This window comes from Capra hircus, chromosome 22, assembly GCF_001704415.2.
Source record: "Capra hircus breed San Clemente chromosome 22, ASM170441v1, whole genome shotgun sequence".
NCBI classification, from domain to species: Eukaryota; Metazoa; Chordata; class Mammalia; order Artiodactyla; family Bovidae; genus Capra; species Capra hircus.
The window spans coordinates 48,736,472-48,751,705 of NC_030829.1; the positions used below are offsets into that span (position 1 = coordinate 48,736,472).

Genomic DNA, 15,234 nt, shown 5'->3' on the forward strand with positions numbered 1-15,234 from the left:
AGTGGGTTGGCAGGCACAGGATACTGCTTACAAAGCTTTGCTGGGGGCAGGGGTGAGTGGAAGGTGGGGACTGCTGAAGAAATAGGAAGTAAAACTACAGGGTGGTAGGGCACAGTTGTCCTTGCCAGATGCCTCACTAGAGTCCTGGAGAGGCTGCCCAGAGCTGCTGGGGCCAACCACAGTTGGTCATGACCCAGCTGTGGACAGAGGTAGGCCCAGAAGTGCGGGGCTATGGAATATGACTAAAAAGTAAGTAAGCTCATAGTTTATCCTATCTCTTCCCTAGAGAACATGTAGCAAATGGACTCTAAAGTGAGTTAATGGGCAGGAAAGGTGGTCTGGGGGCCTCCCCAGCGTGTTAAATAAACAAGTTTCACCATCATATTGGGCTTAGTGGTCCTTGTCCTTTCTGGCTGCAGTTTAAGGCTGTGAGTTGCCTGGTAGGAATCTCAATTGTAAACCAAAGTAAGAGTAGATGAGGGAAGAGTTAGATAAGGCTGAGGTTATGAAATTAAACAAATACTAAGCATTTGAGCTTTGGCCAGTGCTGGATGATAAAAAGGAGTCTTGTGAGGAAGTTGAAGAACTAAACTACTCATCAAACAGCAAGCTCTGGAGCCCTAACTAACTTGTCTCCAGTCAGTAAGTCTAGCTTTATTCTAAATTTACTGTAAACTTTATACTAAAACTACTATAATTTGCATTTTTTAAAAACCCAAAGGCATTCCCTCCGGTACCTCAAGCCCAGAACTCACAGCCAGCAGTGGGGACCCTCCTGTTCTCCTGGGCAACAGTTCTCTCACTGGGGTTCATCCCAAGCTGGGAACTAGGGAGGCTGCAGAGAAGACAGTGCTGATTATAGGGAAATTTGTAAGGTGGAGCTAAGGTTAAGACTGATTTTTTTTTTTTTTAAGTAGAGAACGAGAAGAAGCAAAAAGTACTATAATGCCAAGCTTTACAGCAGTTGACAATTCACAAGGGTTCTCTGCACATAAACATTTAATAGGGAGGTGATGGAAGCAACAAAAGGGCATTGTTGAGGCATCAGCCTTGGGCAGGGCTGGGGCCAGAGAGGAGCAGTTAGGAGCAGTGACGAGGGCATTCACTCAGCCACCTCTGGGGCTCCTCCTGCCCATTAGTTTCTCCCCCAACTAAAGCCCCTGCGTCCGTGCCTCTCCTCCAGCACAAAGGGGAGCAAGAGTAGGATCTCAGTGACATTAATGCATTAGAGACCTGGATCCAACCACAGTCTGTCTGCCCTTTCTGGCATCCTTGGCCAATGCACTTAGTCCAGCTGTCCCGATTTGGGAATAACGTATTGAGGCTGTTCAGGATCCTCTCCGAGGAGCCTTGTGTGGATTCCTAATGTAAAGTGACTCTGCCAGACATGATTATTGACAGTAGCGTTCTTTGCCTGGCAAGGAGGGGACCTGGGGGACTCCCTACTTTCTTCCAGCTCTGACTGCCTTGTAGAAATGCGCACCTTGAAATGGGCTGGGGTCAGGGCTCGGTCTGGGACAGGGGCAGGCACACCTGCTGTTGACTGTGGTGGAGGGATACCCATATCGCACCTGGCCCCTTAATGGTTCTGGGATGCGGTGTCTGAATCCTCAGTGGCTACTGTGCCCCTGGCCCTGGTGGTGCAAGGGAATCACGAACACAGAGACGTCGTCGTAGGACACCTGCCCTTCCTGTATGGGGCTGTCATCCGTCCCCTGTGTGCTGCGTATCAGCATCTTGGCCAGCTCCGAGAACCTGTGGGGACCGTCCTGCAGATGTACTTTGGGGCCAGATCAAAGAGGCAAGGCCAGCCCTCAGGGAGAGCTCCCCCAGTGCTGGACACTTGAGAACTCAAGCAGTGCAGTCTGACTGTGGGGACTGGGAGGGCCACAGATTAGACCATCTGAGTATGGACCCAGAGAATTTGGGGACCCACAGTCACCCCCAGGAAGCCTGAGGTAGCTCCAGTCCTGGCCAACTGTTCTTAGCCGGACTCGTCTGCTGTGATGTCTTCTCGGTACTTCTTAATGTTGCTGCTGGTACTAACCCAGGTCCAGGCAGATCCCCAGCAACTATAGTACCTGTGTGGGTCCTCTCGGTTGCCAAGGAGGAAGCTCTGCACCAGCCGTGCCACTTGCTCATTGGACAGGACATCCCAGAGCCCATCAGTTGCCATGACAATCACATCCTCCTCCTGGGGCTCCAGCTGGTCCATATCGAGCACAGTCACCTGCAAGGTAAGTCTGAGGTCTCCTCACCGCTCCCTTCCTAGCTCCCGCCAACCTTGAGTTGTCTGCTTTTCTGGGCAGATGGAAGTGCTGTGGCCCCCTCACCTGTGGGACAGATAGCAAGAAGGGCTTGAGCTGAATATTTGTGTCCAGGACTCTGAGTTGATGGTCTCCTAGACCCCGGGAGACGGCCAGGGTCCCCAGTAGCCGAGCCTGGAAATAACAGAGGTATGAGGTGATAGCAGACAGCCCCAGAAAATGTACACGTAAAGCACACAGAGGTAGACTGTGACCCCTGGGCCCCTGGGCTGAGACCTTGAAGCAGCCCCTAGGACCTCAGCCAAGGGCCCCCATGAGGGACAAAGGAGCTCCCACCTCTACAGGGGCGATTCAACAGGGATTCTCGGAGTGGCCGTTCACTGACCTGCCTACCCTGTCCATGAATCAGTGGGTACTTGAGATCCGACTTCTCCACACACTTGTAGCTCCTACCAGGAGCAGACCCAGTATCAACCCAGGCCAACAGGGCCCACCTTGCGTGGAAGGGCACTGCCCCAGGCCACCCAGCTGAGCCTGGACCCCAGGGTCCCCACAGTGTCCCCAACCCCACTTCACTCACCAGCCACTCATGTGGTGATCCCTGAACAAGACCTTCTGCCCCAAGTCATCCCCCTTCAGTCGCCGAGGGAACTCCAGTCGGGTGAACTCACCAGCCAGAAGCTCAGGGTAGATAAAGGCCTGGGATAGGGAGGCCTTGCTCAGATCAGGCTCCCTCTGGTGGCCCAGGAGCTGGGGCTCCATCCACATCTTCTCCACTAAGAGCACCTACCAGCTGCTGGATCCGCTGCCGCTCAGTCTCTGGGGTGAACTCAGAGCTCAGGGGCCGTACCTCATCCCTCCGCACCAGGATGGCCCTGGAGGGAGTTTTAGAGGAGATGGAGAGGTCTGTGGAGCAGCCTCCATCCTTACCCATGGCCTCCCTCCTGCCGGCCCCTCCTCCAACCACCAGGGGCCAGTTCTGCCCATGTCAATCCCTTGCTCAAAGCCCCTCCGTGACTGCTTAAGTCCTGCGGGGTAAAGCCTCAACCATCTGACCCGGTCCCTGAGGCCCCTGCCCCTCTGGCATCTGGCACATACCCAGTGCACAAACAGCTCAGCCATCTTCCTCATTTCTGTCTCTCCACTTCCAGCCCCCTTCACTGTCTCCCCACCTCTCCTGCCCGTCTGCTTGCCCCATGTCGCTCACCCTCCAGAGCTCACTCACCTGCTGTCCCCAGCATTGGCCACATACAGCTTTCCCTTCAGGGACACAGCCACCAGGGCTGTGCAGCCACCCACCTGGCCTGAAGCCTCCAACTCTCGCCCGATCACCTCATCCTGGGGCAAACCAAGGCTGCTTTAGCTGCTGCTTGTACTGCCACTGTGCCCCTGTCCCCAACCCCCACCCTACAGCGCACTTCCCAACCAGCAAGCATGGCAGTCCCTGCCCAAAGTCACTATGACTCCAGGATCCCTGTGGTCAGGAGATCTAAATATATCCTTGGGGAGGTATGGAAGTCCTAAACAGTGAGGAAGAGAAACCAAGGACCTAAAGGATGTGCAATGAGATAATACAGGTAAAAGCACCTAGCACATATTAATAGGAGGTGCTGGAAAAACAGGAGAGGTTATGGTGACTGCTTAATAACAGCCTAACCCAATTTTATCCTCTCAATCCGAAGATCCAGGGTGATCACCATTAAGTGCAGGGACGCCCCCCTAACCCAGAGCCCCTCAGGTCCCTGGGGGTAAAACCTTCCCTCCTTCCCCAGCCAAATGTCACACTCACACACTCCTGAAAGGCACTCTCCAGAGCCCCGATCACCAAGTCTTCCGTTCTAATGCCCTTTTCCTCCACAAACTGGGGGTCACTGGGGCAGACGCAGCGGCCGCTGAGGTGCATGGGGGGCTGAGTGGCCACCATGCCCTCTACCACAGCCTCCAGCTGCCGGCGCAGGCAGGAGTGCAGAGTGTTGGCAGCCAGGATAGCTGCAGCTGGACCACCGTGCCCATCAAACAGTGCCCAGTAATGACCTGTCAGGAACTGTACAGGAGGGGCCTGGCATCAGGCTCTGCCTGGCCTCCCTAGTTGTCCCCTGACTGAAAGTGAGGCACTAGGGCAAGAACCTCAGTCTGCAGTCTCGGCCCCAGACTATAAGAGGGGCTCAGGCTCAGCTGCACTCACCTCCTCTGAGCACAAGGTCAGCCATTCCTGGTCCTCTTCAACCCCAAACTCACATCTCCGGATGCACAGCTTCCCACAGGCCGCCTGATCCTCATTGAACTCAGATTTCTCTGCGTTGATGATTCTGAGGCCAGGATGTGATCAGTGACCCTTTTAGGGACACACCTCTGCCCCCAGGGGCACAGAGAACAGTTGAAACATAGAAGGGAGCCCTCCCTCTGGAGCAATAGCCACCGTGCTGTCCCTAGCACACACCTGGACAAACAAATGCTGGTAGTTTGCAAACTGTTCAGTGGTCTCACAACTAAGGCAAAACTCAGGACTGAGCCGCTCTGGAGCTTACCTGCTGTCCTGGGCTGGGAGGTAAGGACAAGGCTGCCTAGGGAGCTGTGAGGCTTCCTTGCCTATCTGGTGCCCCATCTCAGCCATAACCCAGGGTGAGATGTGTGTGCGTGAGGAGTGGAAGGACTCTCCAAAGCCCAGAACGCTGGACCTCTGCAGGGACCCTACCTCTTTTGGAAGCCTGAGGGGGTAGGCTTTTGGGCTGAGGGGGCAGGTCCTTCCCGACCTGAGGTGGGATGCACGGGACCCGGGCGGGATCATGGAGTGGGGGACGCGGCCTCAGGCTAAGACTCGCGGGGAGGGGGGAGGTTCGGGCGGGCCCCCGTTTGGGGCCGGGCACTCACTCGGCGTAGCCTGCGTTCCAGGGCAGCGAGCGGCCCCGTACCGGGCTGCGCACGGGCCGGGCGTCCGGGCGGCGAGAGGCGTCGGCGGTGCCGGAGCTGGAGCCCGAGCCGCGCAGGAAGCGGGGCCGCCGGTAGGGCACGGGGCTGGCGCGGGGCCGGGGTGGCCGCTGCGCGGGGAGCGGGCCCCTCGGCAGGAAGCGGCGCCGGAACCAGTCGGCTGACATGGCGCGTTGGCCGGGGGCTGCCGGCGGGGCGCCGGGCGAGAGGCTGGGCCGACGGCACCGCCCGCTAGTCCCGGGAGGAGGAAGCGGGCTAGCGGCGGGGCGGAGCCGGCTGCGCGGCGACGCCCCCAAACCCCAACCTCCCCGTCGCCCGGGAGGAAGCCTGTGCGCGGCCTGGGTGCCATCAAGCCTACCGACAAGCTGGTGGTGTTATCAACCCCACTTTAGAGGCAGGAACACTGAGCCTAAGAGAGACTAAGAGGCTGGCCTCCGCTCACCCAGGAGCCTGAGCAGGCTGAGGTTCACCCACCCGTACGCGGCACGAGCCTCTGAGAGGGAAAGTGCCTCCTCCCCGCCCAGGGAGGCCGTAGGGGTCCGGGGCCTCCAGGCTGGATCAATGTCCATGGCAGAGACTCAGGCCTCTTCTTGCTAGCCCGGAACCTTACACAAGGGCAAGATGGGAACAAGATGTACTTGGAGGTGTCACACGCCTGACACATTGAGTAAGAGGCTCAGAGCACAGTGTTCCCTCAGGTGACCTGCATGCCTCACCCACTTGGCCTGGCACCCTCTGCTTTCAGACCTGGCTTGGTGGTCACCCTGGCCTGCCTTATCCTGAGCATCCACTCCCACCCTCAAGGCCAAGTCTTGTAAACATTGTGCCTCCAATCAAGATGTCCTCTCTAGACAGACAGCAGGGGCCTCACTAGAGTGTTAAGTGACTGATGGGCAAACAGAATCCTTGGTTCCCCGAAAGAGCAACTAGTCAGAGTTCAGACTTGTGACTAAGGGAAGTGAAAGACTTTCATCTGGGCTGGGGGCAAGATGTTGTAGGCCCCTTAACTCCTGGCTGCCCACCACCACGGGGTCTGCAGCTGTGTCCCCCTTCACACCTGCATGCTAGCACCACGCTTTGTCACCGTCCGCCACTGAAACCCAACTTCCTATGCAGGACTGTTACTTCCATCTCATAACAAGGACTCTTGAGGCCCACAGAGGGGAAGTGTCCTGACACCCAAAGCTGTGCTGTTTCCACTATGACAGTGCAGCTGACTCAGAACCCCCACGGGGGATTTCTCTTCCCCTTTCCTCCTCTGGGAAGACAGGCCTGGCCACTTAAAGCCCCTGAGGCCCCACAACCTAGGGTCCTGGGCAGGGGAAGGGGGCGGTGGGGGGCACTACAGGAGCAGTCCCTACCTTGGCTTCCATGCCTAAGCCCAGCACTTGCTCACCACTGATCCTTACTTCCTCCTGGAGGCCAGCCCTGCCCCACTGGGAGTTCCCCTCACCCACAGAGTATGGTTCCTGGGGTAGAGGAGCTGTGCCCAACAAGCTGTCCCTCAAGTAACTCAGTTCCAGCTAGCCTGGGAGCTAATTTACTGTCCCCACTTTGTGTGTCAGACCCCAAGCAAGAGAAGAGCACTAATGGAAATGAGCTCACCTGTAGTGATGGGGAAGTCCTGGCCGACAGTGCTTGAATCAGCCTTCAAAGGGGAAGGGGACAAAAAAGAAGGCTTTCTAAAGGACACCTGAGCTACAACCTGTCATTGGGACAAAATGCACCAGTGACCCAGAGTGGGGCAAACCCAATTCTATCAGTGGGGTGACCTCCTCATCTCATTAGCCAATGGCTCAGAGGCTTTTAAAATCTTAAACCAGAGGCAACAATGCAGAGTCTATTCCCCACACTTACCATCTCGGACTCCCCGGTGGATGAAGGTCCTGTTCTCTTAGGTGTATTCAGAGAAGCTCCTAGCAGCCAGGAGTCACAGGTGGTCTGTTGCCCACCTTAACTATTTTGAGTTTTCAGAGCCGTGTAGAGTCTGATGGCAATCCCATCCTCCCTGTTCCAAGGGGGCCTGAGCATTCCTCCAGTGCTACCCAGGCTTCTGTGGCTCTGTAGGCTCCCAGGAGCCTCTGCTCTTGTCTGGATCCCAAGACTGATTCTCTTGGTTTACTCTGTTATTTCGCTTCAGCAAAGTGGTGGGTATGTCTAAGAAAGGTAGACTGGATTCTGGTCATTTTTTCTGGGTCCTTGTAAGTCTAAAAGAGCTTGTATTCTGTCTTTGCTTTTTCTTTTTTTAAAATGTGTTTGGCTGTGCCGGGTCTTAGTTTCACATGTGGGATCCTTCCTTGCAATGGGTGGGATCTAGTTCCTGGACCAGGGATCGAATCTGGGCCCCCTGCATTGGGAGCATGGAGTCTTGACCGCTGGACCGTCAGAGAAGGGAAGTCCCTGCCTTTGCTTTTTATTTAATATTTCGGTCCAGAATTCTTTCTGACTGCTGTCATTGTTTTTTGGCTGTTACTGCTGCTGAAATCCAGTGCCCCGTCACTCCCAGGACTTTGGAATGGCCTGTGTCTGCCTTTTTCTGTCTCCAGAAGCCTCCAGGCTCTTCTGTGTCATGTCTAGTGGCTGAAGTTGTAGGTGAGGTTCCTTGGGATGGGTCTGTCTTCGTTTCTGGGTTGAGTCCTCCCTGCTGCTGCTGCTGCTGCTAAGTCGCTTCAGTCATGTCCAACTCTGTGCGACCCCATAGATGGCAGCCCAGCAGGCTCCCCTGTCCCTGGGATTCTCCAGGCAAGAACACTGGAATGGGTTGCCATTTCCTTATCCAATGCAGGAAAGTGGAAAGTGAAAATTGAAAGTTGCAATTCCTCACTTTCCAGTGACACCCTTCTCCCACTCTCGAATGAACTCAAGCCTGCCCCCTCCTGGCCAGAGACCTCTTCTCAGCTAACCCAGCCGGCCTGTGAGGGATAGAGGGCCATTTTCAGGCTGTGGATTTTTTCACTCACAATGAAAAGGCTTTTGTTGAATTCCATACCTGTTCTTAACAAGATTTTTGATTTAATTTAAAATATTTAATACAGTTCATTATGACTCAGTTTCCTTCCCTGAAGTCAAACAATGGTACTACTTTCTAGTGAATCCTTCCAGAGATGTCAAGGGTATTCTGTGCAAGTTCATGCAAAATAAAACAAAACCATGTAAGCCCAGGGACAGCAAGTGCTGGAAGAATGTGGAGAAAAGGGAACTGTCATGTATTGTTGCTGGGAAGGTAAATTGGTGCAGCCACTATGGAGAATAGTATGGTGGTTCCTCAAAAAAACTAAAAATAGTACTGTATGATCCAGCAATTCTACTTCTTGATATTTCTCTGAAGAGAACAAAGTCACTACCTTAAAAAGCTATCTGCCCCACCATGTTTATTGCAGCATTATTTACAATAGCCAAGACATGGAAAAAACATGTGTTCATCAATGAATGAATGGGTTAAAAAAAGTGCATCTCTATGATGGCTCAGATAGAAAAGAACCTGCCTGCAATGCAGGAGACCTGGGTTTGATCCCTGGCTCAGGAAGATCCCCTGGAGAAGGGAATGGCAACCCACTCCAGTATTCTTGCCTGAAGAATCCCAAGGACAGAGGAGCCTGGTGGGCTATAGTCCGTGGGGTCACAAAGAGATGGATATATATATATATGTAAATGATAGGATACTCTACACTGTATCCTGCACGTAAAGTTTTCATATAAGATACCTTTATCTTTTCTTGCATCAGTTCTTGAAGAGCTGCCTTGTTCCTTGTGAGGGCTACCGAGCAGTCTCTGCAAACATGCAGACTTTATGTAGCTAATCCCCCAGTGTGAATATTTGCATAATTTTCTTTTTTTTTTTTTTTGCTTTACAAGTTTTTTTGTGTGGGCATATTGGTAGGATCAGTTCCTACTAACAGAATTGTGGCATCAAGGCATTCCTTGTTCACAACAACACTATTCATAACAGCCAAAAGATGGAAACAACCCAAGTGTTCATCAACTGGATGAATGGGTGGACAAACTGTAGCACGAATGCACAGCGGAATACTATTCAGCCATAAAAAAGAATGAAATGCTGATACATTGTACAAGGTGGATGAACCTCCAAAACATTATATTAAGAAGCTGGACACGAAAGGTCACATATTTATGTTTCTAAGATGGTTGGATGGCATCACCAACACAACGGACATGAGTTTGGGCAAACTCCAGGAGATAGTGAAGGACAGGGAAGCCTGGCGTGTTGCATGCAGTCTATGGGGTCACCAAAGAGTCAGACACAACTGAGCGACTGAACAACAAAGTAAGTAAATCCATAGAAAAAGAGAGGAGACTGATGGTTGCCGGGGGCTGAGAGTAGGGGAGAATTGGAAGTAACTGCTTAATGAATATAAAGTTTTATTTTGGAGTGATAAATAATGTTTTGGAATTAGATAGAGGTGGTGGTTGCACAACATAGTGAATGTCCTGAATTGTTCAGTTTAAAATGGTTAATCTTTTAATGCATTATTCATTTCATTGTGCTGGACTTAGTTGTGGCATATGAACTCTTTTTTGAAAAAGAATTATTTGGGGCTGCACTGGGGCTTTGCTGCTGTGCTCAGGCCTTTACTAGTTGTGGCGAGCGGGGGCTACTCTTCGTTGCAGGCTTCGCATTGCAGTGGCTTCTCCTGTTTCAGAGCACAGACTCTAGGCGGCGGGTGGTGGTGTGGTGGTGGCGGTATTCAGGAATTGTGGCACTCAGGCTCAGCTGCCCTGTAACATGTGAGAATCTTCCCAGAGCAGGGATCAAACCCATGTCCCATGCACTGGCAAGTGGATTCATTAACCACTGAGCCACCAAGGAAATCCCTTTAGTGTTTGTTTTCATTAGTTAATTTGGCTTCACTTGAGTCTCAGTTGTAGCATGCGGGATCTTCCACTGCAGTGCGTGGACTCTCTAGCTGTGGTGCACAGGCTCAGTATAAAATGGCTAATTTTATGTTATGTGAATTTCACAATTTAAAAGAAAAAGGGGGAGAGGGAATACATCTAATAATTTGTAGATATTCTCCTACATGAAGGTGGCACCAATCAGCCTATTTCCCCATCCTTTGACCTTTGCAGTTTTTTAATAAAGTTTAAAATTTTTACCTAAGGGCTTTCCAGGTGGCGCTAATGGTAAAGAATTCATTTGCCAATGCAGGAGATGCAGGAGTTGTGGGTTCCATCCCTGGACTGGGAAGATCCCCTGGAGGAGGGCATGACAACCCACTCCAGTATTCTTGTCTGGAAAATTCCATGGACAGAGGAGCTTGCTGGGCTACAGTCCATGGGGTCTCAAAGAGCTCGACACGATTGAGCAACTGAACAGACATACCTTTAATTTTTACCTATAAGTAAAAAATATGCAAGTCTAGTTTGACTTTCACTTAATCGGAGAGGATAAGCAACTTTTCACAGATTTGAGAGACATTATTTGCAGTTCATTTCCTATAGATGGTCTTTTTGTATCCTGTGCCCAGTCTTCTTACTGAGCCATTGGTCTTTTTCTTATTGATTTATGACAGTTCTTTATATATAAAAGAAATCAACTCTTTATTTTGAAATGATTTGCAAGTATATTGTTTGTAGCCAGTTACAATTTTATGTGATAGTGAATGGTTTGCCTTGGAAACGAACAGAGATCATTCTGTCATTTTTGAGATTACATCCAAGTACTGCATTTCGGACTCTTTTGTTGACCATGGCTACTCCATTTCTTCTAAGGGATTCCTGCCTGCAGTAGTAGATAAAATGGTCATCTGAGTTAAATTCACCCATTCCAGTCCATTTTAGTTCGCTGATTCCTAGAATGTCGACGTTCACTCTTGTCATCTCCTGTTTGACCACTTCCAATTTGCCTTGATTCATGGACCTAACATTCCAGGTTCCTATGCAAGATTGCTCTTTACACCATTGGACCTTGCTTCTATCATCACCAGTTGTGTCCACAACTGGGTGTTGTTTTTGCTTTGGCTCCATCCCTTCATTCTTTCTGGAGTTACTTCTCCACTGATCTGTACCATATTGGGCACCTACTGACCAACTGGGGAGTTCCTCTTTCAGTGTCCTCTCATTTTGCCTTTTCATACTGTTCATGGGGTTCTCAAGGCAAGAATACTGAGGTGGTTTGCTATTCCCTTTTCCAGTGGACCACATTCTGTCAGACCTCTCCACCATGACACGTCCGTCTTGGGTGGCCCCACATGGCATGGCTTAGTTTCATTGAGTTAGACAAGGCTGTGGTCCGTGTGATCAGATTGGCTAGTTTTCTGTGATTATGGTTTCACTGTGTCTGCCTTCTGATGTCCTCTCACAACACCTACTGTCTCACCTGGGTTTCTCTTACCCTGGACGTGGGATATCTCTTCACAGCTGCTCCAGCAAAGTGCAGCCGCTGCTCCTACCTTGGATGAGGTCACCCCTCCTGACCTTAAATATGGAGTAGCTCCTCTCAGCCCTCCTGCGCCTGCACAGCCGCCGCTCCTTGGACATGGAGTAGCTCCTCTCAGCCACCCCCCCTGACCTCGGGCATGGGGTAGCTCCTCCGGCCACCGCCCCTGACCTTGGGCATGGGGTAGCTCCTCTCAGCCACCGCCCCTGTATATTGTCACCCTGCTTATTTAACTTATATGCAGAGTACATCATGAGAAACGCTGGGCTGGAAGAAGCACAAGCTGGAATCAAGATTGCCGGGAGAAATATCAATAACCTCCGATATGCAGATGACACCACCCTTATGGCAGAAAGTGAAGAGGAACTAAAAAGCCTCTTGATGAAAGTGAAAGAGGAGAGTGAAAAAGTTGGCTTAAAACTCAACATTCAGAAAACTAAGATCATGGCATCCGGTCCCATCACTTCATGGGAAATAATGGGGAAACAGTGTCAGACTTTATTTTTTTTTGGCTCCAAAATCACTGCAGATGGTGTTTGCAGCCATGAAATTAAAAGACGCTTACTCCTTGGAAGGAAAGTTATGACAAATCTAGAAAGCATATTAAAAAGCAGAGATATTACTTTGCCCACAAAGGTCCGTCTAGTCAAGGCTATGGTTTTTCCAGTGGTCATGTATGGATGTGAGAATTGGACTGTGAAGAAAGCTGAGCGCAGAATTGGTGCTTTTGAACTGTGGTGTTGGAGAAGACTCTTGAGAGTCCCTTGGACTGTAAGGAGATCTAACCAGGCCATTCTAAAGGAGATCAGTCCTGGGTGTTCATTGGAAGGACTGATGCTGAGGCTGAAACTCCAATACTTTGGCCACCTTGTGGAAGAGTTGACTCATTGGAAAAGACCCTGATGCTGGGAGGGATTGGGGGCGGGAGCAGAAGGGGATGGCAGAGGATGAGAAGGCTGGATGGCATCACCGACTCGCTGGACATGAGTCTGAGTGAACTCCGGGAGTTGGTGATGGACAGGGAGGCCTGGCGTGCTGTGATTCATGGGGTCGCAAAGAGTTGGACACATCTGAGCGACTGAACTGAACAGTTTTATGTTTGTGTTTTTGATTGTGGGTTTTTCTATATAGACTTTTCTTCCTTTTTAAAAAATTATTACCATGTTGTATTGGTTTTTGCCATACATACAACTCAAATCAGCCGTAATAGAATTTTTATTTTTAATGTAAATGATTTTTTTTGTTTCTTTCTCGTGTGGATTCTGGGTTTGGTAACATACCCAGGAGGACTTCTCCATTCCAAGATTTTACAAGCTCCTCCCTTTGTTTCAGTAATTTTATATTAATGTGTGTTAGTCACTCAGTTGTGTCCATCTCTTTGTGACCCCATGGACAGTAACCTGCCAGGCTCCTCTGTCCATGGGATTTCCCAGGTAAGAATATTGGAGTGGGTTGCCATTTCCTTTTCCATGGGATCTTCCTGACCCATGGATCAAACCCGGGTCTTCTGCATTGCAGGCAGATTCTTTACTGCCTGAGCTACCAGGGAAGTCCTTTATATTAATAGTTCACTTTAAAAATTTTTTTTTTTGAATTGTTGACCCACCTGAAAAAAAATACATTCAAATAATTTCAATGGCTGACTCTGTGTTGAGAAACATCGGCAAGAAAGGAGCAACCAACTTATTCCTGGACACCCTGATAATCCCTGGGCTCATCTGAGGAGCTGTGTGCAGCTTTCTCATCTTTCTGCCTGAAACCAGATCTCAGCTAGAGATGGAGTCTGTTTGGATGCTCCACTGGTCCCTGGGCTCCTGGCTTGCATCATAGGCTCTGAAACTGAGCAGGACTGGGCCACAATCCCATTCTCTCAGGAAGTTCCTTTCTCTGGTTCAATCCTTTTCACTCAGGTGTGAGACAGTGATGGAGGCCGTGAGGGCCACTGCCCAGAAGGATTTCTCATCCTTTGTCCTAATTTCTTGAGTAAAGGAAACTTAGGTTCTTGGGGAACACTCACTGCCTTATGACTTGGATCAAATCACTTTATTTCTTCAAACCTCAGATTCTACATGTGTAAGGAGACAGTAACACCTATGGCCTGCCATAGTAACTGTGCAACACACAGATTCACAGTTCATTCAGACATTTTTTTTTGGGTAAATATTATTGGGGACCCACTAATCCTGGGCACTGTTGGGAACAGAGCAGTGTTGGGGATACAGCAAGGGCAAAAACTTAACGACTGGTGGGAGGAAGACAATAAAGCAATAAGCAAGTAAATGTTAGGTAGTGATAAAAACAAAGAAAACGATGCAGGTGGGGCCATCCAGGTAGCAGGGGAGACCTTGATGTTAAGACAGCCATGTAGTTCATCTAGTGATGGGACATTTTAATAGGGAACAGAACCGTATTCTTTTTTTTTTATTAATCTGTTTTCCTGGTTAATTCCTGTTTCCAAGAGGTTGAGGTTCTTATGGTTCTGTGGAACTGCCAAGTGTTCTTGTGGAGGGAGGCAGGTCTGAGAGCTGATATAACCAGAGTCTCGGTGTTGCTGGCCTCACTGGGCTGTGACAGATCTGAGTTGGGGGCACTTGCCTATGAACTGTTTTCCCAAGGGCTGGTTTCACTGTTACACATGGTTTTTATGTTCCATAATAAGTGCTAAAGTGGTCCTGGTGAGCTCACCGCACAGCCCCAGACCTCGGGGTGTGCACAGGAAGATGAATAAGAAAAACCTTTCAGTTTTGTGTGTGCTGGAGAAACCCAGGGTGTGGAGCACACAGAGGAGGGCTCAATGCTGCCTAGTTAGGGTGGGGTAGGGACAGGGGGCAGGGAGCTCAAGCTGAGGTATCAACCAGGCAGGCCACATAGTCCATCACCAACTCTCAGCAAAAGCCTTTCTAACCTTCCCAACCAAAGTCCCAGTACAGGCTCTGATTGGACAGACTGTCCAGTCATGTGCTCACCCTGACTCAATCACAGTGGCCTGGTTACCACATTCTGTTGGTAACCAGCAGGCAGGGGCTGATGCCAGAGAACGCAAAGCTCCTGGCTATGGAGTCAGAAGTTGATTAGGAGTTGGGAAGTTTCTCAGACTCACCAAACTCGGACCCTCTTTGCACAGGCAATTTCCTCTTCTCGGAAAACTTTTCCTTTGCTCTACCAGGCTTTCCTCCATGTCTCCACTCAAATTTCACCTCCTCCTGAGGGTCCCTTACTCTCTGCACAGGGTGCTCACTGCCACAGACTCCGTTCATTTGCTGAGTGCCCAGTAGAAGGTCTGTCTGGGCTCCCACTGCTAGGGCAGGGCCGGCGGGTCGAGACGCCTCGAGGAGCCCAGGCCCCACAGGAGGTGCTCCAGAGACGTCTCAGAGGAAAGAGATGCCACTCAAACACACGCCTCCACCCCCTTCAAGGCCACAAATTGGGGTAAGTGCGGATCCCCCACCTGCAAACCCACCTGGCTGGGACTCACGGGCACGCCCCAGCGCCAGGGGACTTGGATCAGGGTGCACAGACACACGCGCTCAGCCACACGCTGGACCCGTTTTTTGGTCACAAACGGCACGGGCAAGTGCGCGTACAATCCGATCCATTCCCCGTCTTAGGCCCACCCGGAACCAAGCGCCCACTATGCGCACG

The 15,234-nt window shown here is 50.9% G+C and overlaps 1 protein-coding gene across 1 annotated transcript; it reads right to left on the bottom strand.

Moving 5' to 3' along the window:
* PPM1M (protein phosphatase, Mg2+/Mn2+ dependent 1M) lies at nucleotides 982-5,536 on the bottom strand. Its single transcript, XM_018066937.1, has 10 exons — nucleotides 5,139-5,536; nucleotides 4,453-4,576; nucleotides 4,057-4,311; nucleotides 3,493-3,605; nucleotides 3,058-3,142; nucleotides 2,848-2,966; nucleotides 2,653-2,716; nucleotides 2,334-2,441; nucleotides 2,082-2,230; nucleotides 982-1,755 (listed from the first exon to the last, which is right to left on the bottom strand). Exons 1-10 carry the CDS (start codon nucleotides 5,360-5,362, stop codon nucleotides 1,611-1,613), a joined length of 1,386 nt encoding a protein of 461 aa, XP_017922426.1. The 5' UTR covers nucleotides 5,363-5,536; the 3' UTR covers nucleotides 982-1,610.